This window comes from Dipodomys ordii, unplaced genomic scaffold, assembly GCF_000151885.1.
Source record: "Dipodomys ordii isolate 6190 unplaced genomic scaffold, Dord_2.0 Scaffold139, whole genome shotgun sequence".
In the NCBI taxonomy this organism is placed as follows: domain Eukaryota; kingdom Metazoa; phylum Chordata; class Mammalia; order Rodentia; family Heteromyidae; genus Dipodomys; species Dipodomys ordii.
This window is the reverse complement of record NW_012267355.1, coordinates 1853311-1878976: the sequence shown is the minus strand read 5'-3', so window position 1 is coordinate 1878976 and position 25666 is coordinate 1853311. Positions and strand designations below refer to the sequence as shown.

At 35.4% G+C, this 25666-nt stretch overlaps 1 protein-coding gene across 4 annotated transcripts in view; it reads right to left on the bottom strand.

Moving 5' to 3' along the window:
- Col11a1 (collagen, type XI, alpha 1) overlaps positions 1 to 25666 on the bottom strand; it is a 175051-nt gene that overhangs the window by 6541 nt on the left and 142844 nt on the right. For all 4 annotated transcript variants that reach the window (XM_013031401.1, XM_013031403.1, XM_013031400.1 and 1 more), the window contains 11 exons: positions 25018 to 25071; positions 18503 to 18556; positions 18302 to 18409; positions 17303 to 17356; positions 10328 to 10381; positions 8939 to 9046; positions 7684 to 7737; positions 7547 to 7582; positions 7398 to 7451; positions 5206 to 5455; positions 826 to 938 (listed from right to left, as the gene is read on the bottom strand). In XM_013031401.1, coding sequence (XP_012886855.1) covers positions 826 to 938; positions 5206 to 5455; positions 7398 to 7451; positions 7547 to 7582; positions 7684 to 7737; positions 8939 to 9046; positions 10328 to 10381; positions 17303 to 17356; positions 18302 to 18409; positions 18503 to 18556; positions 25018 to 25071 — 939 coding nt within the window. The remainder of the gene's footprint in view (positions 1 to 825; positions 939 to 5205; positions 5456 to 7397; positions 7452 to 7546; positions 7583 to 7683; positions 7738 to 8938; positions 9047 to 10327; positions 10382 to 17302; positions 17357 to 18301; positions 18410 to 18502; positions 18557 to 25017; positions 25072 to 25666) is intronic.

The following is a 25666-nucleotide window of genomic DNA, read 5'->3' as shown; positions in this document are numbered from 1 at the left end:
TGGTCCAAGGCAGGCATTTCCCATTTCTTTGAGGTCAGAGGCCTTCTATTGTGCTTTGTCACATGTCATGTGAGCTTGGGAAAGTAAAATTGTTTTTCTCTTTCTCTTCCCACCCATTCTTCATTCACAAACTTAACTTTTCTCCTGGAAAAGATTGACCACAAAAAGTCATCTGCCTTAAGGAGCCCTCCTTGCTGTATATACCTACAGTATTTCATTTTTTAAAAAGAAGAAAAGGTTTTAGGAATATAATAAACAGGTAAAAATGCTTACTCATAAAGTACCTATAAAATACAATTATACTAGTGAAAACCCATTTTTTAAATTAATGATTCAGGTGAGGCTTTAGAAATACAAAGTCGCGCATGTTGCAAGTCCTGGGTGGAAAAATACTGGTTGAATAGATCAATTAAGAACACATCTAAAGCTCGAGAACATTCATTTGATAATGAGATTCCTTCTTTATAAAATATTGCATTTTGAGTGTCCTCTGCAGCTGTGGGTCTGTCATGTGGTAATTTTCAAGAGTTCTGTGCCTGCACTACAATGTGAGATTCAGCTGTGTCATGGAAAGGCACAACATTTTAGAGAGCAAGCAGGTGCCTACAGAATACATCTGGGTGAAAATAAAGGAAAGAAGTATTTGTTAACTCTGTGTATCACTTTGGTACTATATTCATGTTTATGCAAATGAAATGTTCTAATTACCCTGTAAGAAAAGCAGATAAATGAAACTATGACAGTATAATTTTCCTGTTTAGTTCAATATTGCAAAAACATGGCAGGAACTGTCAACATTCACCACCAAAACAGATTGCTACTTACTCCCTCAGACTTTTTGTCCGGATAAATGCAAGTCTCACCACCAGATGTGAAATTACAGTAAACTTTGAAGGAATCTCCTGAACAACCTTGATTTGGATCAATCCAATATTCACCTAGAAGGGAGGGAAGAAAGATAAGCCATTTGAAAATTTATTGATACTAAAAGGAAATGCTTTAGATACCAGATTTTATCAGAAAGATAAAGGAAATGAGTTTTCATACATCTCTTTCCCTTCTTATGTTTTGGGCATATGAAGGTTTGTAAATTATCTTGTGTTTCTCAGCCCCAAATCTTTACAAATGGCCCCAACAGTCTATCTGAGATACTCTTTATAATTCTTCGTTATTAATCCTTTTCAAGTTTTACCTTCTGGTATCAGCCTTCCATGTAAGAAACATTTAGCACTAAACATATAAAATGTTAAAGTTCAAATTGATTTGTTTAGTACTGGAATTCTCAAAAGCACAATCCAAATACTTAATTATCTTCTACTACAAATATATAAATGGGGATAGCACTTTAATCATAAACAAATTTTCTATTTGTCAGGTAACTTGAATACCTTATTTAACACAAAACATTCCTGTTTTTTTTAACGTAATACCAAAATGGGCAAAATATTACTATTTTTAGTAATACAATTTGAAAGTGGTACAGTTTATATAGAGAAATTATTTAATATTGTATTTAGAATTATAAACTCATTCAATTAAAAAGAATGGCAAAAAACAACAGCACACAAACGAAAACCCTAAATGTACACAAATTTTCAAATAAGCCATGACAGAATACTTTATAGTATATAATTTCATTGATCATGTTTTTTGTTATTATTCTCCAATTTTGGAGAGTGTTTAAAAATTATTTTGGTGGTACTGTGTAGGGGTATGGTTCAGTCTTCTGCTAGGTAAAAATGAAGGGTTAGAGGCATAGTGAAATATAGTAAAGCCGCAAGTATATTAAAAATGAAAGTATAGACTCTTTAGAGAAGGGTCCCAGAGCTAGAAATCCATTGGAATATTGTGCTTAATTCCTCTCCTATCCTGGGATATGATTTGTCAATGAGGATCCATTGGTCTCTAGCACTGGGTCAGAGTATAAAAGTGAGTCTTTGGCCATGCCCAATCAAGCTTAAGTATGGAAGTGGATTTGACTAGTCATGCCCAGTCATGCACAAGCATCACCTCACCACTGAGGTAGGATTTTAAGAGACCTTGGACATAATGGGAGAACAAGCAACATTTTGTGCTGGAGCTCGCTGCACTATGCAATCAAGAAGCACCATGATGGATCACATGTTGTCTGCTACATGTTAGGTCCACTATTTTCTATTCCTAGCTACCTAACATGTCCTGCTGGACCAGTGGCTTAAACTCAGGGCCTAGGCCTTCTCTCCAAACTTTTTTTGCTCAAGGATAGTACTCTGCCACTTGAACTACAGCTCTAGTTTTAGCTTTGAGCCACAATCCTCAGATGTCAGCCTCCTAAGTAGACAGGACTATAGATATGAGCCACTAGTGTTTGGCTAATAGCTCCCTTTTCTCTCCTTCAATACAGGGGATTTAACTCAGAGCCCTAAGCTTGCAAAGCATGCATACCTAACACTTGAGCTACACTCACAGCCTTTTTTAATTTTTTTTCTTTATTGAGATTAAGTGATTACATAAATGTCACAGCATTCTGGGATAGTGGTACCTTTTAACTTTTACAAGGCAAATTGTCATTATCATGGTTTATAAAGCTTATGAACTGTACAAACTTTGGCAATACAACTATTTCTTCCAAATCAGGTGATATATATATTTCTCTCCTTTGCTTAGTGTAAGCTGTTCCCATTCTTTTTTCTTTTTAAGACTGACTACAATATTAGCAAACAAATTGAAATTTTTAGGAAAGCCATACAGGAATACCAAAATTACCCATCATTTAATTAATCACAGATAATCACACTAACTCTGCAATAATTTTACATGTGTTTTTCAGGATATTAATTTTGAATCATACAATCAACAATTTTATCTCATGTTTTCTTTTTCCCACTTAAGACTATCCCTAGATAGCTTTTCAAATAATATATTGATAGAATTTAATCCCACTACTGGAGAGGTAGATGAAGGATGATGAAGCTGCATAGTGATATCTTGATATACACACACACACACACAAATATTAAAAACATAATTTCAAAGTATCTTGGTTCATATACGCAGTTTAGTATCTTACATTTACTTTATCTCTATATATTCATTTCTTTTATCAGGCCACCATCATCTCTCATAGAGTTTATCAGCTTCTTAACTAGCTGCCATTAACTATATTTTGTTATTTTTCCCTCAAAACCACTTCAAGTTAGCTTCATTTTTAGCCACACTGATCATTCAACTCCACAAAAATCTCAAGGAATTGTTTATTTCAAAACACTGCAACTCTTCTGTACCCACTTTCTGGACTGACCTTGGAAATCTTAGCCTGCGTGTCTCTTTAAGACTTTAGATTAAATAAAATGTCCTCAAGTACTAACAATCTATTGATCCCTGTGGAAGCATATTATATCAATTCTTATTTGCATAATAACTATCACAACATTTATGCCTATTACTTATGTTTGTTTCCCTTCTCTATTCTGTTAGATAAGGGCATTATTCTTTCTATTCATCTATGAATCCCTGTATGAAGAACAGTACTTACAACTATGTAAATCAATATGTGAGTAATTAAATATTTAATCTTATTTTATCAGTACATAGGAGGATAAATGAATCTGGCTATTTTGTAGAAGGTGCTGGGAAATACAGTCCACAGTAAATTTACCATTACTAAAGTCATGATAGTTTTCTTATCTGCTCTGTTTTTAAATCATCCCTTTATAATGCCATCTTTCACATTTGATTTTCAGTTGCATATGATTACCTTATTCTGAGCTCTGACAGATAAAACAGACTGTACCATCTAGTTATATATTCTATATCTTCAGCTAAATGCTATATGAATTCAATTTGTAGATCTGTAAGTATTTCTATTTGGGGGAATAGAAAGACACATTTTCCAAGTCAGACTCAAACTAAATCATCTAAATCTTTGATCATATAATTCCTGTTAAAAATAAAAACTTAAGCCGGGTGCTGATGGCTCATGCCTATAATCCTAGCCACTCAAGAAACAGTTCTGGGGATTGCAGCATGAAGCCATCCTGGCAAGAAAGTTCTCAGACTCTTATCCCAAAATAATCACCAGAAAACTAGAGGTAGAGCTGTGGCTCAAGTGGTAGAACTCTAGCTTTAAGCCGAAAAACTCAGGGACAGAACCCAGTACCTGAATTTAAGCCTTAATACTGGTATGTGTCCGTGCGTGCATGCGCGCGCACGCACACACACACACACACACACACACACACACACACACACACACACCACTGTAAATCACTGAAGTAAACATATCAACATTTGAAAATCTTGGATACCAGTATGCATAGGATCCTTAAGATTCCTTTGTTTTGTGATGTCTTTCTTGGGCTTTTATATCTGCATTGAGTTCTTTAAATCATAGTTAGGATCTTCATTTATAGTTGATAATACAAAACAGTACTTTCTTAGGATCAAAGTATTTCCATATAAAAGAAGATTTAAGATCAGATAATTGTCTATTGCTAGTTTGGTAAGTGTATGACTTAATTATCTTGGCATACCTAAAACGGTTTCTCCTCAGAAAAAAGATAGATGTTTAGAGGTCTTCTCAAACAGTAGGCATAAAAAATTGTGCTGATTATTGCTCAAATGCAAGCTGCTCATAGTTTTGCAAGTTATTTATGCATCAATACGAGATAATTTTTTGTCTGAAGCTATCCTGATTCTTAAACATCCTATTCATTAACTATTGTTAAACTATTATATCAAATATTTATCTGTTTTGCTATTTTATCATACTTATATATGTCCATGAACAGTTGTAATATTTGATGTTAATGTACTAATACATCAATAATAATATATATCAACATGAATAATTTAATGTAACAATCACAGATATAGTTAATATGCTAGTAACAATTGTACCATAACATGGAAATGTGTGTGCACATAAAAGTTCCATTCTGTGAGCTATTTTTAAGGCAAACTAAAGCTATGTTAGCTATAATCATCCAAAATAATCCTGTCACAATTTAATAAAACCTATAACACACAAGGATTTTTTTAAAGAAGATCATGAACTACACAGTGTAAATAATATTTTTCAGTCTATAAGGCTAGACATAATAATTGTTCGTTTTAGTTTTATGGAGAGACTATATTAATTACACCAACTGGAATTAATGAGCAGACAAGGCACTTGAGCAACTTGGTGACTCAGTATGTTTGCTTTGCCATGTATTATTCACATACCATCTGGGAAGTCAGGATGGCTGAGTTGCAGATCTTTGCATGTCCGAGCCGGATTGCTCTGAGTGCCCATTGGAAATTTCATGTGCTCAATGTCTTGCTTCAGAGAACTGAGGGAACCAAATATCTCTTCCATTCCATCTGAGTAGTCAAGAATGTTATCCACTGCATCTGCCTGCACACTCTCAGTATGTCTTCTTGTTTTCTTGGGTGACAGGATTGGTAAAGGTTGAATAACTTCACCAGGTGGACCCTGTAGATGAGATAATGTGAGTGTCACAGTTCCATAAAGTAAAATGCTCTTCACATTTAGTGATTACTGACTGTGCTTTATAGAAGAAGGAATTATGTAGCTTTTCAGTTGCTACAAAATATATAATATATAAAAGTTTACAAACATATATTTAAGTTTATAGATATAGATAGCTAGATATCAGTAAAGATATGTTTAGGATGTGAAAAACTTTGTGAGTTCTTTTCTAAAAACCTAGTATCTTCTAGTGCTTTATATGTATTGTATCATATAGTGCAGATTCGTGTGGAAATGTTACATACTCTACTCTTATACATGAATCAGCCCTAATTTATGCCATCTCACTCCATAACTATAGATTTAATGTCTCTGGCATATATAGTATATTAGTATATATATACATATATGAATATATACATATATAGTATATATGTATATATAGTATATACTGTATATATACTATATACATTATATATATAATACATACAGTATATATACTATATACTGTGTATATATACAGTATATACTACATATATACATATATATAGCATATATACTATATATAGTATATACTATATATACATATATACTAATTCATATATATGTATATATATACATATTTATGTATTTATATGTTTATATGTATCTAAATATACTAATATATGTATATATACACATATAAACATATATACTAATATACTTTATATATTAATGTTCTATGCTTCCCAGAAAGCTATATTTCATACCAATATACTATGAAAGGTATATTTCATATATATTTATAATCTAAGTTTATATCTAATGTATAATCTAAAATTTTATTTTTTAACTTTCATACATTAGCAAGCTTCCTATGCCTAACTTAAATTTTTATAAATGAACACTTGACATAAATGCATTCAGGCTTGACTTTATATACATGTAAGAGTAAAACCACACCAAATAGTTATAAGCTGAATCCTGCGCCACAGATATATGCTATGTTGAATTCTAAACCTTCAGTGCAACAGAATGTGATCTTACTTGGGAACAGAAGAAAAGGATTATTAGTTAAAGTGCAGTCATTTCATGGACTCTAGTCAAACGACTAATATTCTTATGAAAAGGGGAAATTTGGTCAGGGAAAAACAAAGATGATCATGAAAAGAGACACATAAAGAAGAATGCTATCTGGAAGTGAAAGAGAAAAGTTCAGAACAGACCCTTCCGTCCTCACAGCTCCAGAAGAAACCAAGACTACTGACACACTGATGTAAAACTTTCAGCTTCCAGAACCTAGAGATAACACATTCTGTATCCATTCAGGTTATCAGGGTAGCCTAAGCAAATTTATCTATATGCAGATTTTAACTCAAGAAACAATAAACTTTCCTTTTCACAGACCTGTTTTATTCATTCATCTATTTCATGTATTGATTTTACAGAGCTGAGTACTGAATTTAGGGTCTTGCACTTGCCAGGTGCTCTTCCACTGAGCTAAATCCCCAACCCTTAGAGCTGTATTTTAAATCTATCATTCAATAGTGTGTGAAGCTAGGGAATTGTCAGTATTAATAAGGGAGGGTAATTATTACTCCTTTTTACTATTGTCATTATATGAATTAGACGCCTGCATCTTAACTCTCGGCAAGTATAAATGTATCTTTGTGGCATATAAACTATTGATTCCATTAAAATGTGACCAAATATATATGATTTTCTTTGAACAGTCATAAGTATCTAATTATTACTTATAATTAAGGTATCTCAAGATTTCAAGAGTAAAATCAATTCACAGGTATGTCTTGGCCAGTTGACTTTATTACTCACTTGCCATAGTGGTGTTTCTATAAAATCAGCACCTTGGACAGATTGTGCTTTTGCATTCATCTTACAAATTCAAAGGAATCAATTCCACTCTCCGGATACAAGTTATCAGAAGAACATTCTCATTGACACTCACCGGAGGTCCAGGCGGTCCGGGAAGGCCACTGTCACCCTTTTGGCCTGCAGGTCCCTATTAGAAAGAAAACAGGACAGACTATAAATAGGAGCAAAACATTCTAACAGGATTTGTGGAAAATCTAAAATGTCAAGGAGAAAAGTACTTACGGAAGAGCCTTTGTTACCCTTGGGGCCTTGAGGACCCTAGAAAGAAGAAAAACAAAAACACAGATAAAACACCGCAGCATTTGTGCCCATGGTATATTTGCAACTTGACCTGTGCAATTCATTTGCTGCATACTTACTGGTAATCCTGGAGGGCCAGGTGGGCCTATGGGGCCAGCAGGGCCTGGAATTCCCTAGTAGAAGAAGCACCCAATTTAGTAAGCTTTTCTATTTTTTCCTTTTCCATGTTTTTCATATGCAATACCAATTAGAAAATTTGATAACACAAACATGATTAAGAACAGTCTAAAAATTTCCCATTGTGAATCTAAGAAATAACTTGTGAGCCAGGCGCCGGTGGCTCACACCTGTCATCCTAGCTAGTCAGGAGGCTGAGATCTGAGGATCGCAGCTCAAAGCCAGCCTAGGCAGGAAAGTCTGTGAGACTCTTATCCCCAATTAGCCACCAGAAAACTGGAAGTGACTCAAGTGGTAGAGCACTAGAGCCTTGAGCTGTAAGAGCTGAGAGATAGTGCCCAGGCCTAGAGTTCAAGCCCCTGACAAAAAAGAAAAGAAAAGAAATAACCTGTGCAAAGTAATCCCATTTGTCATGATATAAAACTCTCTTATTATGTGTCTTACTCTAATACTAAGGTATGAAGATCTATCTATCTATCTATCTATACATCTGTACATCTATCTATCTGTATCTGCAGCATACAGTGTAGGATCTATATATGATGAGGATTCAAGATGTTTGTACACAAGCAACAAGTGGACTCTTATTTTATCTTAACTTACATAATAGGTTTAACCCAGTAAAGCAAGAACATTTCTCTCCTGACTTTAACTTCTACTTTTTTTTTCTTTTTGTCAGTCTTGGGGCTTGAACTCTGGGTCTGGGCATTGTCTCTGCACTCTTCAGCTCAAGGTGAGTGCTCTACCTCTTGAGCTACAGAGCCACTTCCAGTTTTCTAGTGGTTTACAGGAGATCAGAGTCTCAGGGACTTTTCTGCCAGGGCTGGCTTTGAACCGTGATCCTCAGATCTCAGCCTCCTGAGTAGCTACAATTTATAGGCATGAGCCACTGCTGCCCAGCTTCTTCTGCTTATTTTTAAAGGATTTGTGTTATCTTTAAGTAATTGTATGAAGGATTTGCAACACAGCCGTGGATGAATGCTTCTCAATCAACATCATCCCTTTCATCATTCTCCCCAACCCTCCCAACTACACCCCTTCCCTCAAGAATATTTTTTAAACATCATTGACAAAAGCCCATTCAATGAAATATGATGTAAATTACTTCCCTGGCCATGTTGAATGGATGTGTGCAAATATGTGGACCTATGAACGTATTATTGGAAAGAAGGAGGAAAGTCGTCTGCTTTCACTCACCCCATCTCCCTTTGCTCCTGGAGATCCCTGAGTACCAGGGAGACCCCTGTCACCCTTTTCTCCTTGTTCCCCTGGAGGACCAATCAGGCCAATTAAACCAGGATGTCCCTTTGAGAGAGAAAAAGAGAGGAGAGAGAGAGAGAATGAATTTAGTAACATATAAGCTATCATTATATCTTAGTCATAATATATTTGCATATCAAATTCATGAAACAAAAAGAAAGCACAATTTAACTAAACCTATGAATGGAATTTGAGAATCTCCTCCAGTGGACCATTCAATATTACTATTAGGTCTTTATTAAGGGTTGAGGATATTTCTAAACAAAGTGATTTCTACAAATATCATCTATAAGAAAAGCAATGGTAGCTCATGCATACAAGTCCTGGCTACTCTGTAGGCTGAAATCTAGAGGATTGTCCTCTGAGGCCAACTTGGATAGAAAAGTGCAAGAATTTCCATTTACAAAACAGCCAGTGAAAAGCTGCTCTGGAATCATGACTCAGAAGGTGTAGTGTTAACCAAGCAAGTACAAGGCCCTAAATTTTAACATATTTAAAATCATCATCAATTTTACATTTGAAGTTCTTTAAACTTAAGAGACCAACAAAATGCATATAAAATATTAGTGGCATAAACAATGAAAAATTCTTTCTTTAAAGAAATCTCAATATAAAACAAATCCTGGGCTGGGAAGGAGGCTCAATGGTAGAGCGCTTGCCTTGCATGCATGAGGCCCTGGGTTTGATTCCCCAACAACACAAAAGCAAAAAGAAAAAAGCTGGAAGTGGCGCTGTGGCTCAAGTGGTAGAGTGCTACCCTTGAGCTGAAGAGCTGAGGGACAGCGCCCAGGTCCAGAGTTCAGGTCCCAGGACTGGACCCCCCCAAAAAAAATATCCCAAAAAACAAAAAACAAAAGGAAAACCCTATTTTTAAGGATTTTGTAGTTTTGAAAAGACATTTGCCGGCTTAAAAATAACCCAACCAATGTTAATGACATTATAAATATGTCTTATTTCTGTATTTGTTGCATTAAAGAACCATTTTTGGAAAAAAATCAAATTGCTCCTTGAAAGATCTTTCTACTTTGTTTTCAGTCTTGAAAACATAAAAGCAGCCATTTCATTGTTCTATTTATTTTCTGAATAGCTATTTTAGTAGAGCCATATGTTTTCACCATATGGTTCCTAAATCTTGCTATACCTCACTATTGCTTTGAGTCCTTTCTCTTTTCTAACTACTTCTGGGAAGCTGAGAATATGTAGTTTTCTGTGGTCAGAATCACAAAAAAAATGTGTTAAATTTCCATTAGTGTGGTTTTAATCAGAAAAAAAAAGCAAAAACAGTTGCTACTATTATCCCAGTTGATTTGCCACCTCTGCTCTTACCTTTTCTCCTTTGGAGCCAGGGTCACCTTTGAGGCCAGGTAAGCCAGGAGGCCCCTAAATAAGAAGAAGAAACACGGGAGGATAGAGTCAGCATGGATTTCAAAGGATAGAGTACAGCATGGATTTCCAAAGCCTCTCAGTAGTCAAGGAGCTAGTTGGGTCTTTGCAATACAGAGTTCAAACAAATTAATAATTAGGATTCTGGATGAATGTGTATTTTAAAACGCATGACTTAGTCCTGGCATTGATGGCTCACAACTATAATTGTAGCTACACTGGAAGCTGAGATCTAGGATCACGGTTCAAAGCCAGCCTGCTCAAGAAATTCTATTTGACTCTTATCTCCAATAAACTACCAAAAATCCACAAGTGGAACTGTGGGCCAACTGGTAGAGTGTTCTAGCCTTGAGCAAAAGAAACTTAGGTATCATGCACAAGCCCTGAGTTCAAGTACCAGAACCAGCCCAAAACAACAACAACAATATTAACAACAAATATGATTTAATATGGAATCATAATATTGACAATTTTGGTTAAATAAATGTGAGATCAGAAATAGGTCATGTTTTAATGTGGATAAGTAGCTGTCAAGAAAAATATAAATTTTTAAGTATACTGGTTTGGGTAGAAGTGGATTTTAAATTATATACTAAGATAATCAAATCTTTCTAGGCCAAACCTCAGTTTTAAAGAATACAATATTTTCAGTCAAATTTTAAACAACACCCCTCAAATTTCTAACAGTCATTTGATTTTTTTATAAACTACAGGACAAAGATATTTTAATACACTGGTGTGTTTGTAATTAAACAGCAGCTCATGGCTTGCAGTATTTGTAAATATAGTGATGGAGCCAGAAGATAACTTTGTATATACTAACTTAAATTTGGGTGCTGTATAATTCTACAAAGAGAAGAGCAAACTTTCTGGATTCTGATATCAATTTTTGTTTCCTGTTTTTAATTTTAATTTTTATTTTTTGTGAACATACTGTACAGAGGGGTTACAATTACATGGGCAAGATAATGCGTACATTTTGAAAATGAACAACTTCCATTATAATTATTCGAGAGACATATACACTAAGAATACTTAGTAATCCCAATGACATTTTAGATGTTAACGGCATTTTCAATATTCACAATACTGATAAAGTAGATTGTTGGCTCCTCTTGACTTGGAATAGAGTCATTTATCATGAGTATCAAAGCTGGCATTCAAGTCTAGGTCTCTGATGTGCAAAATTCTTTTCCCATATGACACTGGATTTCTTAAGAGTGGTAAAATGAGCAAGGATATGATAGCGATCAGAAAAGAAATAAGAAATATATTACAGAAAAGTAAGGCAATTTAGCAAACTACTAAAGAAAGTACATCTCCCAGGAAGTGGACTTATTTAGACTTCAAAAGCTTTGAAGGAATAAAGGCTTCTGTGAGGCTTTTTCTTTTGTGCTCAATATCCCCAGACTCTATTAAAATAAACAGTCATGCAACTTTGTTGATCCACAGACAAAAAAGGATGCTTTGAGGAAATTACCTATTTTTATTTAAGTATATGCTAATGGTGTCTTTCAGCACCACAACTCCATCTAGATTTAGAATACCCTTGTTATTTGATCTCAAAGAGTAGTCTTTAAAACAGCAGTGGTAGCTATAAACATCTTAGGTAGCACTTTCTTCCATCTCACTAGACCAATGGAATGACTGTCTTTGGGATACAGATTAGTAATCTTTCTCATGCTTCAGATGCTCATTAAGATTTAAGGAACACAGCTTCAAAACTCACTGGTATGAAGTGCCAAATTCAGTCACATCAATATGCAAAACAAAGGTGCATAAAGGATCTGAGGTATCTTAAAATAACACATGGTCTAATTAGCTTTCTAATTTATTAATTGTATGATTAAAGTAGTACTGTTTTTACCTTTACTATTTTCTGCTCTCATCAGAAATGCTTCATGAATTACCAATCGAGAAAAGAAAATAACATTACCTGATAGCGTGCATTTCAACAAAATCTTTTTGTGAGTTGTAGTAACATGTTTTTAAATAAACAATATCAGCACTATACTTTTCAAGGTCATGGCACCATCAGGTAAATATCAGACTCTATGTCAGAACAAAGAGGCCTAGAATAGGCCCAGAAAATAGTTCTAAGAGAAGTGAAATCATATCACAGAACTACATACTTGCAACAAGAAGAGGAAACATTTAGGAATAGTGCTTAAACCTGACCTATGCCAATTTTACAAATCAACACATTACAACCCAACATCTTCTCTAGATTGAAAAAATAAATCTATGAAAGAGATTGTATTCTTTTCTTCCTTCCTGATTTTATGTTCAAACTCCCACATACCTGATACATTTAGCAGTGAGAGAATCAATGGGGCATGTTGTCTGATGAGCATGAATATTTCAGCCACTGCCACAGGCACTAATTTTCAAGTGAAATATAACCTACATATCTCAGTTGTATCCACAAAATATCCTAAAAAGTGATTGTGTGTTAACATTATAATGAAAGAAAAATGAGGATAATAAAAACTGAGTAAACAATATAGCATAATACATATTCATTATTTTCCTTAGTTTTATTCATGCTACAGATGGGTATCTATCAACTTTCTTATTCCATTGTACTAGAAGACATTAGTATTTGTAATTCAAAGTGCTCATGTTTAATATAAAACATACTAAACTTTGAGTTGTAAATGAGTTTTCAAGATTTTCCACACATTATTGATGGATTTTAAAGAATTTTAATTAATAAGCTCACATGGAATTACAGTATGTAAGTTCTTATATAATGATGAATTTGCCAAGCAAACACAGTTTTTTTTATTTTCCTTAGGTAAAGTAGAAATTGGTAATGTTATAATATTGAGAACCTTATAAATATCCCTCTGAACCTAGAACAAATAAAAAACATCAGCTCTGTATATAAAAATGTAATTCCAAGTATATGTTTTCTATTTGTTCTGAAAGTTATTGTAAATTGAAAATCCTTAGGGAAATTCAGAATTCATAGGCAATAAAGAGAAAAGGAAAACAGGGATCATACATTCTTAAGTTTTGAGAATACACATCAAATATTTTCCCGTCAACACTATGAATTATGGAATATTTGCCTTGATCTGTATCTCAAAACTCTAGTACACTGGTGTTTAAAGAAAGTACAGATCCCACACTACATTTAGAATAAAAAACCTTAGCAAATTGTTTATTTTGGTGAAAAGCAAATGCTTTATCATATACAACTATTTAGTCATTATAAAATGCTTTGCATCTCATGGCTGTTTTCATGTAGCATTAAAAAAATCAGTAATGCGTCCAGCCTTTTATTCAGGCTATTACTGCTTGAAAAATAATGCTCTCAGATATTTATTATTTTGTGGAAAGTAAGAATATATGATAACATTAAGATAATCTTGTCACAAGGTAAAACAATATTGTTTTCATACACTGGAATGAATAGGTTCTTAAAATAAAATTATATGAAACAAAAGCGTAAGATTAAAACAGATGATAATTCTGCCTCCAAAACATCAAATATATTTGTGAAGTTATTCAATTATGATAATTTTGCTTTTGCAGCACATGCAGAATTCATTCAGTATTATTCTTCCTTTTAAAATAGTATTATTCTCATTTTGTCTGCTGACCACCTACTCAAAAACCATCAACTTCTTTTCTTTAAAATGTACGTGAACAGAATTTTTTATCCAGGATCTTCATTGTACTTAGCTCTCTGTTCATGCTCCATGAACTACTTATCTACACATTTAGAATATCCACCCAATGCTTCTAAATTATTCTAAATGTGTGTCCATATGCATAATGAATTAATGCATGTGGCGAGATTTCAAAGAAATTTTGTTGTGAGAAAAAAAATAACTTTTGAAGCAAAAACATTACTGTAGAACTCCAACAGAGCTAATGACAGAGTGAGCACTGAGCAAACAGAATTTTTTTTTAATTTTCTTCTGAAGAAGGTTCTGATACAATTGTTAGACAGTTAGCCATGTGTGGATGCCCTGTTTCATAGAATTCAGTTGTCTAAATAGGCAACAGCCATTCTGGAAAGATGAAAGAAGGTAAGATTACTTGTAGCTAAGTGTTTGTTTAATAGCGGAGGGAAATGGAAAGACTGAGCACCTTTGAAGAGAACATTACTGAAGCAAATTGCCGGTATCTCCGAGAAGAAAAAGAGACCAATAGGTAGCTACTGAACGTTAGTGATCAGCAAACTGTAGTCTGAACAGACATCAATGTGACAGGGAATGTATTCCTATTTACACTGAGGCAAAAATAAACTGTGGAGAAAGTGTTTATCATAAATGTCACACGGCCTCTCCTATTGGAGTTTAATGCTCACTTGTATCTTGTATGAGTTTTCAAATTTCTTGTTTGTCTCACTTCTCATATCATATCCACACGAAAACATTCTTTTCCATCTTAAATAGTCTGATCATACTTTCAATCAGGGAAGAAGCTCCAGAGTGGATGACATTTATGTAGCTCCACTTTGGGAACTTAGAATCCTCTGCTTAAAGTGTATTACAGTACTATTGATACTGTGTTCTAATTGCTGCTAAGTGTATTATTTTTCATATTTTCATTTGATTTATTTTAGTTTAGTATTTGGTGCTGGTCCTGGAACTTGAATAAGAGTCTCCTGGACTTTCCTGTTTGGAGAGGTTTCAAACCATGATCCTCAGATCTCAGCCTTCTGAATAGCTAGGATTACAGGTAGGAGCAACTGGCGCCAGCACTTTAGTATGCTTTTAAAGCCAACTATTTCTAACCCAGATTGTTGGGTATACATAAGCATGAACCTCAGTCCATGCTTACTTTTCATCATAATACAAAATTGACTATTTAAACAATATTTGTCATTGTATTTTCAACTAGTAATTACTTGACGCTCAATGGTTTAACCATTTTTTTAACAAATAACTCATTTAATAAACATAAAACTCCCATGCAGTAGAATGTATCAATATATCAATTTTATTTGTTTACCCTTCATAGCACTTCATGGGACAGTTGTTCAGACTACTCCCATTTTACGCATAAAGAAACTGAAGGTAAAATACAAAAGAGAGAGATATTTTCCTGAGGCCATCTCACTAGATGACTGCACTCCGTTTTGAAAACAAGGAGTTTGGCTTGAGAGCTGAGGATCTGAACCACTAAGTTACTTTTAAGCACAGCAAATTACTTTTCACTCATCAAATTAACCAATTCACTTTACTCATAGCTCAGTTGAAAAGCTCATTATGTTGCCATGAATAGCATTTGAAGATGGTTTCTCCATCCACACTCACCTCAAAGCCCTGTGGGGCATTTTCTGAGTGACTGAGAAATCATACTCATTATATCTGGAGCATTTATCAAGTTGCAATATGTACATCCATGTGCTCCTCAACAAAACCCAGACAAGGCAGCGGACCCATGCTGCTTTCCCTGCATTCCAATTTGCCTATAAGGATTGTGGTTGCTCATCCTTCTCATCCAAGGAAATAACATTTACTTTAAGACTCAGAAACATGAACGTGCCAAGCTGGAATCAGCCTGGAATCATCATGTCTGATGGTTTTATTTTTAGTTTTAATATTAATTGAAAGAAAAACATGGTGCTTTTTATTTCATCTACAGAAGGTCATAATACTAATGGAAAATGCAAAATAACAAGGAAAAGACCATCTCTAGCAAATTGGAGGATGACATTATGGCAAATTCTCTTTTCTTCCAGTCTGAGTCTGCAGCTAGGAGTTCACCCTATCTAAAGATAATATTCCCTAAATAATATTGAGAACCCTGAGCTGAGATTGTTTCAGTCAGAGCCCTATTTCTATGATGATGACTTTGTAGGCAAAACTTACTGTAGATAACCTCACCCTTTCATTCCATTAGGAACGGACATTTATGCAGTTGCAAATAAATAATCAGCAATTCCAGTTTAAAAATAAGCCCTTAATATTTATGAAATATGTGGTAAGTAAGCTAGAGGAAATTATTACAGAATCCTTATTAAGAGGAATAGTTGAAATTCTTCCTAATTAATTGGTATTTTGAATCCAGGTCTAATGGCTGAGTATGTACCATGAACAAATGAGATAATTAGTGAAGTTCATAAGGGATACTTGAATAAAGCTTAGGTTACTTTACGGAAGACTTGACCATTTAACCTATTTGCATTCATGCTTAGTCCTCCAAGCATTGTTTATTGTTTTGATTAATCCATTGTGCATAATAGTTTAGAACAACTCATTTCAAGTGTCTCTACCACCAAATAGAATCTGTGTACAAAGCAACCGAGGGACCTACTAAGCAAGTGTTTTGAAGGGCAGGCTTTCCATTCTCTATTTCTGTCCATATTTTAGTAACCTTAGCTTGGGAGCCTGTCATAAACTGCTTACCAACTGAGGCTTTATTGCATTTCTCAAATGTAGAGTTTATTAGAGAGTGAACAAATGACATTGTTTAAAATGATCATCTCTGTTGTTTTTTTTTTCCTTTTACTCCCGAGATTTAGTGTCTTATCTCTCAGCTTATTTCTCTCATAAAGAGAACCATCTGTTTGGTCAAGAAGTCACTGCCTGTTTGTGCCAACAGTGCTCTTTCAAACGGACTGCCAGGAAACAAAGTTTAATTGCATGCATTTGAGGGAACTGTCTGTACCAGGAAAATGATGAGCTGGGCCATTAGTGACATTTTATTCTGTGTAGAAATAATATGTTTTCCTCAAAGGGTACAAGAAAGAAAAACTAATCCACCATGGAAATCTCCCAGTTAGATCAGTTGTGATTATTTTCCTCACTGTAGGCCTGATGTATGAATATATTTCTTTTGAGTATAAGACAATGTACATACTAATTTGTAAGCTAAAATTTCAGGAGTTTGAACTGGTAAGCAATTTGGTTTCAAGAATTCTCTCTTTAACCAGGGATGAAAATGATGGATACTCACAATTGGACCTGGAGGTCCATCTTGACCTGCAGCTCCTGGAAGACCTTGTTCTCCCTACAGAAAAAAAAAATGATAATCTTTTAAATTCACAGAAGAGTATTACGTTTTCATTTTAAAATGTCAAAATGAAGGAAGTAAACATCACCTACCAATTTATACTAGCTTAAGAATATATATGCTGGAAGGAACTTTTTTTTGGGGGGTCGTGGGGCCTGAACTCTGGGTCTGGGCGCTGTCCCTCAGCTCTTCAGCTCAAGGCTAGCACTCTACCACTTGAGCCACAGTGCCATTTCTGGCTTTTTTCTTTTTGCTTATGTGGTGCTGAGGAATTGAACCCAGGGCCTCATTTGTACAAGGCAAGCGCTCTACCACTGAGCCACCTTCCCAGCCCCTGGAAGGAAATGTGTGTGTGTGTGTGTGTGTGTGTGTGTGTGTGTGTGTGTGTATGCACGCGCGTGCCAGTTCTGGGGCTTGAACTCAGGGTCTAGGTTTTGTCCCTGTCGTTTTTGACTCAAGGCTAGCGCTCTACCACTTGAGCCACAGCTCCACACCCAGCTGTTTTGTAGGTTAATTGGAGATAAGAGTCTCACAGACTTTCCTTCCTAAGCTAGCTTTGAATTGTGATCCTCAGACCTCAACTTCCTTATTAGCCAGTATTCCAGCATGAGCCACCAGTGCACAGCTTTCAGTGCCGTATCTTTTGACTGTGTGAATACATCTATAGACAAGCATGTGCAGGCAGACACGCATTCACCCAAAATTTATATCTGTGAGATGTTAGGCTTACTCGTCTCTTTTGCTTTTATAAGTTAATATTCTACTGTCAACTAATTAAATAGATGGCACTTTTAAACACTGTAAGGACATCTGACATCATTACGCATTATTTAGTGAGTTCTCATAAAACACCCTTACTACCACTCAGGAAGTCATCCCTTCATAAACATTTCCCTCCGCTGTTGAAGAACTAGATTGTTCTATTCCAGTAGAGATGCTCACCACGGGCCCAGGGATGCCACGAAGACCTTCAGGACCAGGCTTTCCAGAAGGGCCTTGAGGACCCACAGGACCAGTTTTCCCAGGGGGACCTTCAGCACCTGCCTCTCCCTGTTGGAAACGAAAATGTGACCAGAGTGACAGTGAATGAATTGTGAATGGTAGGCAGGCAGTGTTCTGATAGATTGCAGACCCAGCCTTTACCTTAGCACCTTTTTCTCCTTGCCGTCCCTCTGCACCTGTAGTACCAGGAGGACCCTAGAAAGACAAAGGTACATTTTAGTTAAGTGCCACCTAGGAAATGAACACCACTGAGAACTGATGGACAAATACAGTACCCTTACTGGTAACCGACTCCTGGGTTGGGATTTAATTGGTGGTAGATCTAAAACAGTTTCCTTCATTTGTGGTAGCTAGAATGTACCTGTTAATCTCTAAGTAGACATGATGGGTGGTATGGAAGTGGTAACAAATGAATTTCCTGAAGTAGCTCAAACAGGATAATCTCTCAGAAACACCAGGTCAAAGCCCAACAAAACTGCTACCAGAAAATGGGTACCTCTTGTAAGGTACCAAGGGCCAAGGAGGGAGGGGTAGAAGGATGAGGAGGGGGGAGGAATGGAAGGGAGAATGCAGTCAGGAGATTGCATTGTATATAATACGAAATTAAGAAAAGTAAGGGAAAGGGTGGGTAGAGGGGAGGGGAGGATGTTGAAGAGAAGCATATTCATAAACTTCTTTGTTCTATGGCACCTCCTTTGTGCAACTACTTAAAGATAATAAAAAGAAAGGAAAGGTAGACACAATTAAAAAAATGAAAAATAATAAAGCACATGGTTGAACACGATGGAGGGGTTATATTGATCAACCGGCATTGTGTTTGTAATGCATTGTATTTAGCTGTGTTGAACTGACACTCCTTCACACTACTTCAAGATAATTAAAAAAAATAAACAGAAAACCACAATATTGAATATCACACGATGGCTTACTTTTTGGTGAAACTGGGTTTGAATTCAGAGCCCCAAGCTTGCTACCCTGATGCAATACTCACGTCACTGAGATACCCCCTGTTTCTTTTAAAGGTTAATTGTAAGAATAGGGTCTCGCTTCATGTCAGGCAGGTGCCACCAGCCTAAGATATCTTCTGTCTACTTTTAGGTTTGGAATTGGCTGGATCACAGGCCTGATCCTCTATGTCCAGATTCCTATATGAAAGCAGAGTCTCAGGGACTTTTCTGCCTTCGCTGGCCTGAACATATGGTCCTCCAAATATCAACTTCTCGTTTCATTCTGGATGGCAAGCACATTACACAGAACTGAGCTATGCACTGCAAAGCAGGTCTCACAAACTTTTCCGCCTTGAAAAAAGCAATAGTTCCAGCCAGCCTTCAGCTACAATCCTCCCATTCTTAGCCTCCCAAGTAGTCTGTATTGAAGGCATAAGCTACCAACAACTGGCTATCAGAACTACCCTTTTACATACAAACTTTCACTTAGATTACTAAAGATAGAGTACATAATTTAGTAGACTACAGATAATCATATACTATCAATGTGAGCCAACATAAAGGAAAGCTTAATAAATACTGATGAATTAAAATATATTAAGTGAAGTAAGCCAGGCCCAAAGAAACATAGGTCCCATGGTTTCCCTTATTTGCAATATCAAGTATATGTATGAGTCAAGCAGAAAAGGTCAGATAATGTGATGTTAAGAAAATGAACCCTTAGATATGAATTTAAATGTTTTTTTTCTTTCATGAATTTATAAGATTATTTCTTTGTTGTTTTGTATGTCCCTCCCCCACAGTATAACCCCTGCTTTCACTGTATTTGATGTCGGTATAATTTGTGGAGGAGATGAGGAAAAACAAGTCGTTTAAGGATACAGGTTTACCCGTTCCAACAATGAGAAGTATAAGTTGTCATGTCGAAAACGAACTTTACAACTTTGGTGGGGGGGGAGGATTGGGTGGGGGGAGAAGCTGGGAAGGGATGTGAAGGGTAAACAAAGGAGGAGGCTGCAATGCTTGATAAGAAATGTACTCATTATCTTGCCCATGTAATTGTAACCCCTCTGTACAGTATGTTCACAATAAAAAAGAAAATCACAAACAAAAAAAAATAAAATATTTCCTATGAGTACAAATACTAAGCTATCATTTATTATGTGACACTGAAAGCTAATTACTAGAAACTAATTGAATATACAAAATTTCTCTTCTGTCACATATTTGTTTTAGGAATAGCCTCTTTCTTAATCTAAGAAGATCTATATGTTTATTCTTATGGGATCATGTTGCAGCTAAAGAAAATAACATTTACAATTATGATAGCAAGCATACCTATTCATGTTCTGTGGAACTGTGTAATTCACAAATAGAATTAATAGAATAAAATACCACTTTTTAATTTCTAGTATGAGAGTAAGGATAGTAAACAATGAAAAACACTCGTTATACTTAAGAAATAACATATAAGCTTAAGTACTGGGACACTAATTAGAAACTTAATGATCTCAAAGAAATTGCATTTAATTTCCCTCCATTTCTTCTTGTTCCTCATCTGTTACTCTCAAAGTCATTAACTGAAATTGTGGTGGGTGGATGGAAGGAATAATTAAAATTATGTCACTTGATGAGACAAAGTTGAGGAAAGCAGCTCATGTTTTAGGTGCTCTTTTTATATTCTACCAGTGGATACAATATAGACTTTCACATCAGATTTTAAAGTCTTACTTGAAATGAGTATCAAGGATCTCATCAAACTCAGAGAATTCCATGAACTTGTTTTCTTTTAGCAGACTTATGAAGATATCACTAGCAATCACAATATTTTCTGTATACAAAATTTATTGGGCCTTAATCCCAAAGTATAAAGGTATAAATTCTATGAAGTATCAATTCATAAAGGTGATAGCAATATGATGAACAAAAATAGAAACATAAAAGCTCTTTATAAAGTTTGTATTATTTATATAAAAAAATTTCTGTATTGAAATATAAATATTGAATTTTTCTAGTGGTTAAATATTAAGCCATAAAATAGTAACCAAATATTAGCCAAAAGTAACCAATACAAAGTAAAATCATTATAGTGACTACTATTTTGGAAATAGAAATAATAAGATTCAATGAAAGGATAGGTAATTATTCAGCAAAGATGACACAAAAATATTGAAATAAGTGTCTGTTGTCTGTTGTCTTGACCTCAAAATACTGTACTTAGACACATGAACTTTATAGTGTAAGATTTACGAATATCTGAGCTTAAAAGAAGCAAGACATCTACTTACTAAAAATATGGGGATAACAGAGGAAAACTATCTGAGTGGGAAGTGCTAAGAGAAATTTGTCACAACTAAACTACAGCATGCCACAAATCTGTAATAAAAACAAAGGGGTTCTCCACTTCCAAAGGATGTCATGCAGAGAGTCCACATTAAAGGACTCTTCTATTCATATTTTCACGTTTTCTTTTTTTTTTTTTGGTCTGGTTGTGGGGCCTGAACTCTGGGCCTGGGCGCTGTCCCTCAGCTCTTCAGCTCAAGCTAGCACTCTACCACTTGAGCCACAGCACCACTTCTGGCTTTTTTTTTTTCTGCTTATGTGGTGCTGAGGAATTGAACCCAGGGCCTCATGCATGCAAGGCAAGCGCTCTACTGAACCAACTTCCCAGCCCTCATGTTTTCTTTTTAAAAAATTTTATTTTTTATATTTTTTACCTCGATGCTATGTAGGTTGTTTTTTATTTTACTAAAATAAAAGTAGAAACCCTTTTACTAGGAGAGTTAAAAAATTATGTTTGTAGAATCGTATTGTCTTCTATTGTTGAGTGTCTTCAAAAGGCAGATATTGTGATTTTTTTAAAATAAATACTTCAGAGAAAGAGTTTGGTATTATTAAATTTACTGCCACAGCAGACATGGAGGGCAGTAAGCCAAATGAATCTAATCATTTATGGGACAGATCAGAGGTCAAGTTCCATTTACAGGATTAACTCTTAACAGCATCCCTACTTGGTCATATGCCTCATTCACCCAACAAATGAACAGAGTGGCTTTAGGATTACACAATACTTTATGTTCCCAACTATTTCCTCTCTATGACTCTCAGTTTAATTATTCTCATTCACAAGTTGTTCCTAAATTGCTTTTGTTTGGCAAATCTATTTCATTTAAAAAATAAAATGCACCTGCCATGAATTTAAATGCTCCCACTTTTGCAGTAGTTTTCCTGGGCAATCTCTTTGTAATATGTTACACGAATTTACATTTAGGAATACTCTTTTTATAGGTAACTGACATTTTTGACAGACTTACACTATCCTCCTTTATTTTTAAAATGTATTTAATTATGATATTAATGGGATTTTCTTTATGCATTGCTCAGTTAGTTCAGCACTGATCATTGTACAACTAAAATAAAGCAAACTTCCAAAATAAAAATTGCATTGGCAAAAGTTACCAAAATATGTATTGCTAATAAGCTTTCCTATAACTTATATACCTGGGAAACTGGCAGAAAATGTTTTAATCTTGATTAAGTTGACACACAATTTTATTTGGCAACATGTTTATTTAACTTGTGATGGCCCAATTTGAAACTCTATGTCAGTTTTAAGAACAGCATCTACTTCATGTTGGTGACAAATCCAGACATTTGGTTTTATGCTTTTGCCACACACAACATTCTGCTAACTTACTCTCTTTAGCTTTAGAAATTAATTATTGTGCCCATTTATAAAATGAGAAAACCAAGACAGAAAGATGAGTTATTGTATGTCACGTTTTTTCCTTTAACAAAACATGGATTTGAAATCAGGCCTGTCTGATTCTAATGCACTTTCATTGTCATCTATTTTTTGATGATAGTAAGATATGAAAAGTTTTATCCACTAAGCTGAGAAAAGCTCAAGCAAATAATTTCTCTTTTAGCCTAAACAAAAAGGTAGTTAGAGAGAAAATAAATCATATATCTTTTCCAGTTCAAAATTTGATGAAGAATCATAGTGCGGTTCTCGAAAAATGCCTTATATATATATGTGTATATATATCTATATATATAGATATATATACATACATATCATATCATATCATATCATATCATATGATCTATGTCTCCTTTGGATTTTATATATCCAAAGGAAATAAAATCAGTCTACCAAAGACATATATCTGTACTGCATGTTCCAAACAGCACTTTTCACAACTGTTAAGAAAAGGAGTCAACTTTGGTGTCCACAGGTGGATCACAGGAAAGAAACAATGAGTATGCAAATCTCACATGTGTACCCTGAACATGAGGACTATATTTGTCCATCCTCCCTCGCTCTATTTGCCTGATCCACTTTCCTTTGACTCTACCATCTCCCAATAAAGCATGTGTCAACTTCCTGGTATTTTTTTTTTTTTTTTTGTCGGTCGTGGGGCTTGAACTCTGGGCCTGGGCGCTGTCCCTCAGCTCTTCAGCTCAAAGCTAGCTCTCTACCACTTGAGCTACAGCGCCACTTCCGGTTTTCTGGTGCTTTATTGGAGATAGGAGTCTCACGGTCTCTCCTGCAGGCTTTGAACCGCGATCCTCAGATCTCAGCCTCCTGAGTAGCTAGGATTACAGGCGTGAGCCACCAGCGCCCGGCCTTCCTGGTATTTTTGTATGGTTTTTTTTTAATTGTAAAAATGCTGTATAGAGAGGTTACAGTTACATGAGCAAGGTAATGAGTACATTTCCTATTGAGCATTGTTGACTCCTCTTTTGTTTTCCCCCCTACCATTGTTACAATGGATCACTCTGTATCCTTATTTAAGTATTTTGTTTTTTCCCTTCCCCTCCCCGAATTAGAGAAGTGTGTATACCAGAAACTGTAAAGTTGGTTGTTCAAAGGAGTGACAACATTGGAATCCTCTCCTGTGCATGCCATGGTATAGTTTGTTTGTGTATATGTGCATGCATCCTTTGCCTCTATGAGTCTTATGTTACTTTACTTAACCTAATATTTTGTACATCCACGCACTTCCCTCCAAATGATACATTATTATTTTTTCTCATGGATGGACAAAATTTTAAATAAAGCTTGGCTATATCAGTGAAAAGGAGATCACGGAATGCCTGTAAGTGCAAAGTTTTGAGTAGAATTGGCATTTCTGGTTCTTTTTTAAATTAATTACTTAATTAATTTATTTTTGTTGTAAAGGTGATGTACAGAGGGGTTAAAAGGAGGCTAATGAGTACATTCCTTTCTGAACAGGGCCGCCCGTTCCCTCCTTGCCTCCAGGTTTTCCCTCCTGACCCTTCTCCCCCTACAAGCTGTGTGGTTCATTTTCTACATAGTATCTAGTGAGCATCACTGCTGCTGTCTGATTCTGTTTTTGTTTGTTTGTTTGTTTGTTTTCTGTGTTTTTTTCCCCTCATCAATGGTTTTGTTTCTGTACTTTTTGTCTTGTATGTAAGTGTATCTAGTTTGAGTAGGGTAAGAAGGAACACAGAAAGGATAGGACAAAGGGTGAACACATACATTTCTTGTAATTCTTGCTGTTACAATGAAATGGCTAAAGTGTGTTTGCTTTGTTTCAGGAAATATTTTAACGTGTTTAAGGCACTATATGATATTTTTCCACATGTCAGAACTTGCCACCTACAGCTTACATACATAATACATGCGTAAACATACATTAGCTAATGAGCAGAGATTTCAAAGAAAAAATTCAAGAAACTTACTCTTTTTCCAGGAGGACCTGGTGGGCCAGCCTCACCAGATGGACCAGGAGGACCCTATAAAACATACACACACAACTGTGAAACTCTTCTTTTAGAAATCTGAACATTATAGGACTGGGAAGGTGGCTCAGTGGTAGAGCACTTGCTTTGCTTGCATGAGGCCCTGGGTTCGATTCCTCAGCACCACTTAATCAGAAAAAGCCAGAAGTGGGGCTGTGGCTCAAGTGGTAGGCGCTAGCCTTGAGCTGAAGAGCTGAGGGATTGCACCCAGGCCAAAAGTTCACGCCCCACAATCAACAGCAGCAAAAAAAATCTGAGCACTATTTCATGGCCCACATCATTTCTTAATATCTCAGCCAGAATGAATCTTTCCTCATTTCTACCAATCCATCTTTCCTAAAACAGGAATAAATCAACAAAACTGAACCCTATGTAATATAGCTAAACTTCTTGTAGACACGTTCCAATAGAGCTAGTAAGTTCATATGGAAAATATCACTAAAAAACAATCATATTCCCTCTCTCTAAAGCTGACCTTTTAGAAAGTACTAATTTATACCCACAGCGTCTGCCACAAACATTTATTAACAGAATCTTACCATTGGTGATAATACTAATAACATATAAATTAGACATATACACATTGTCT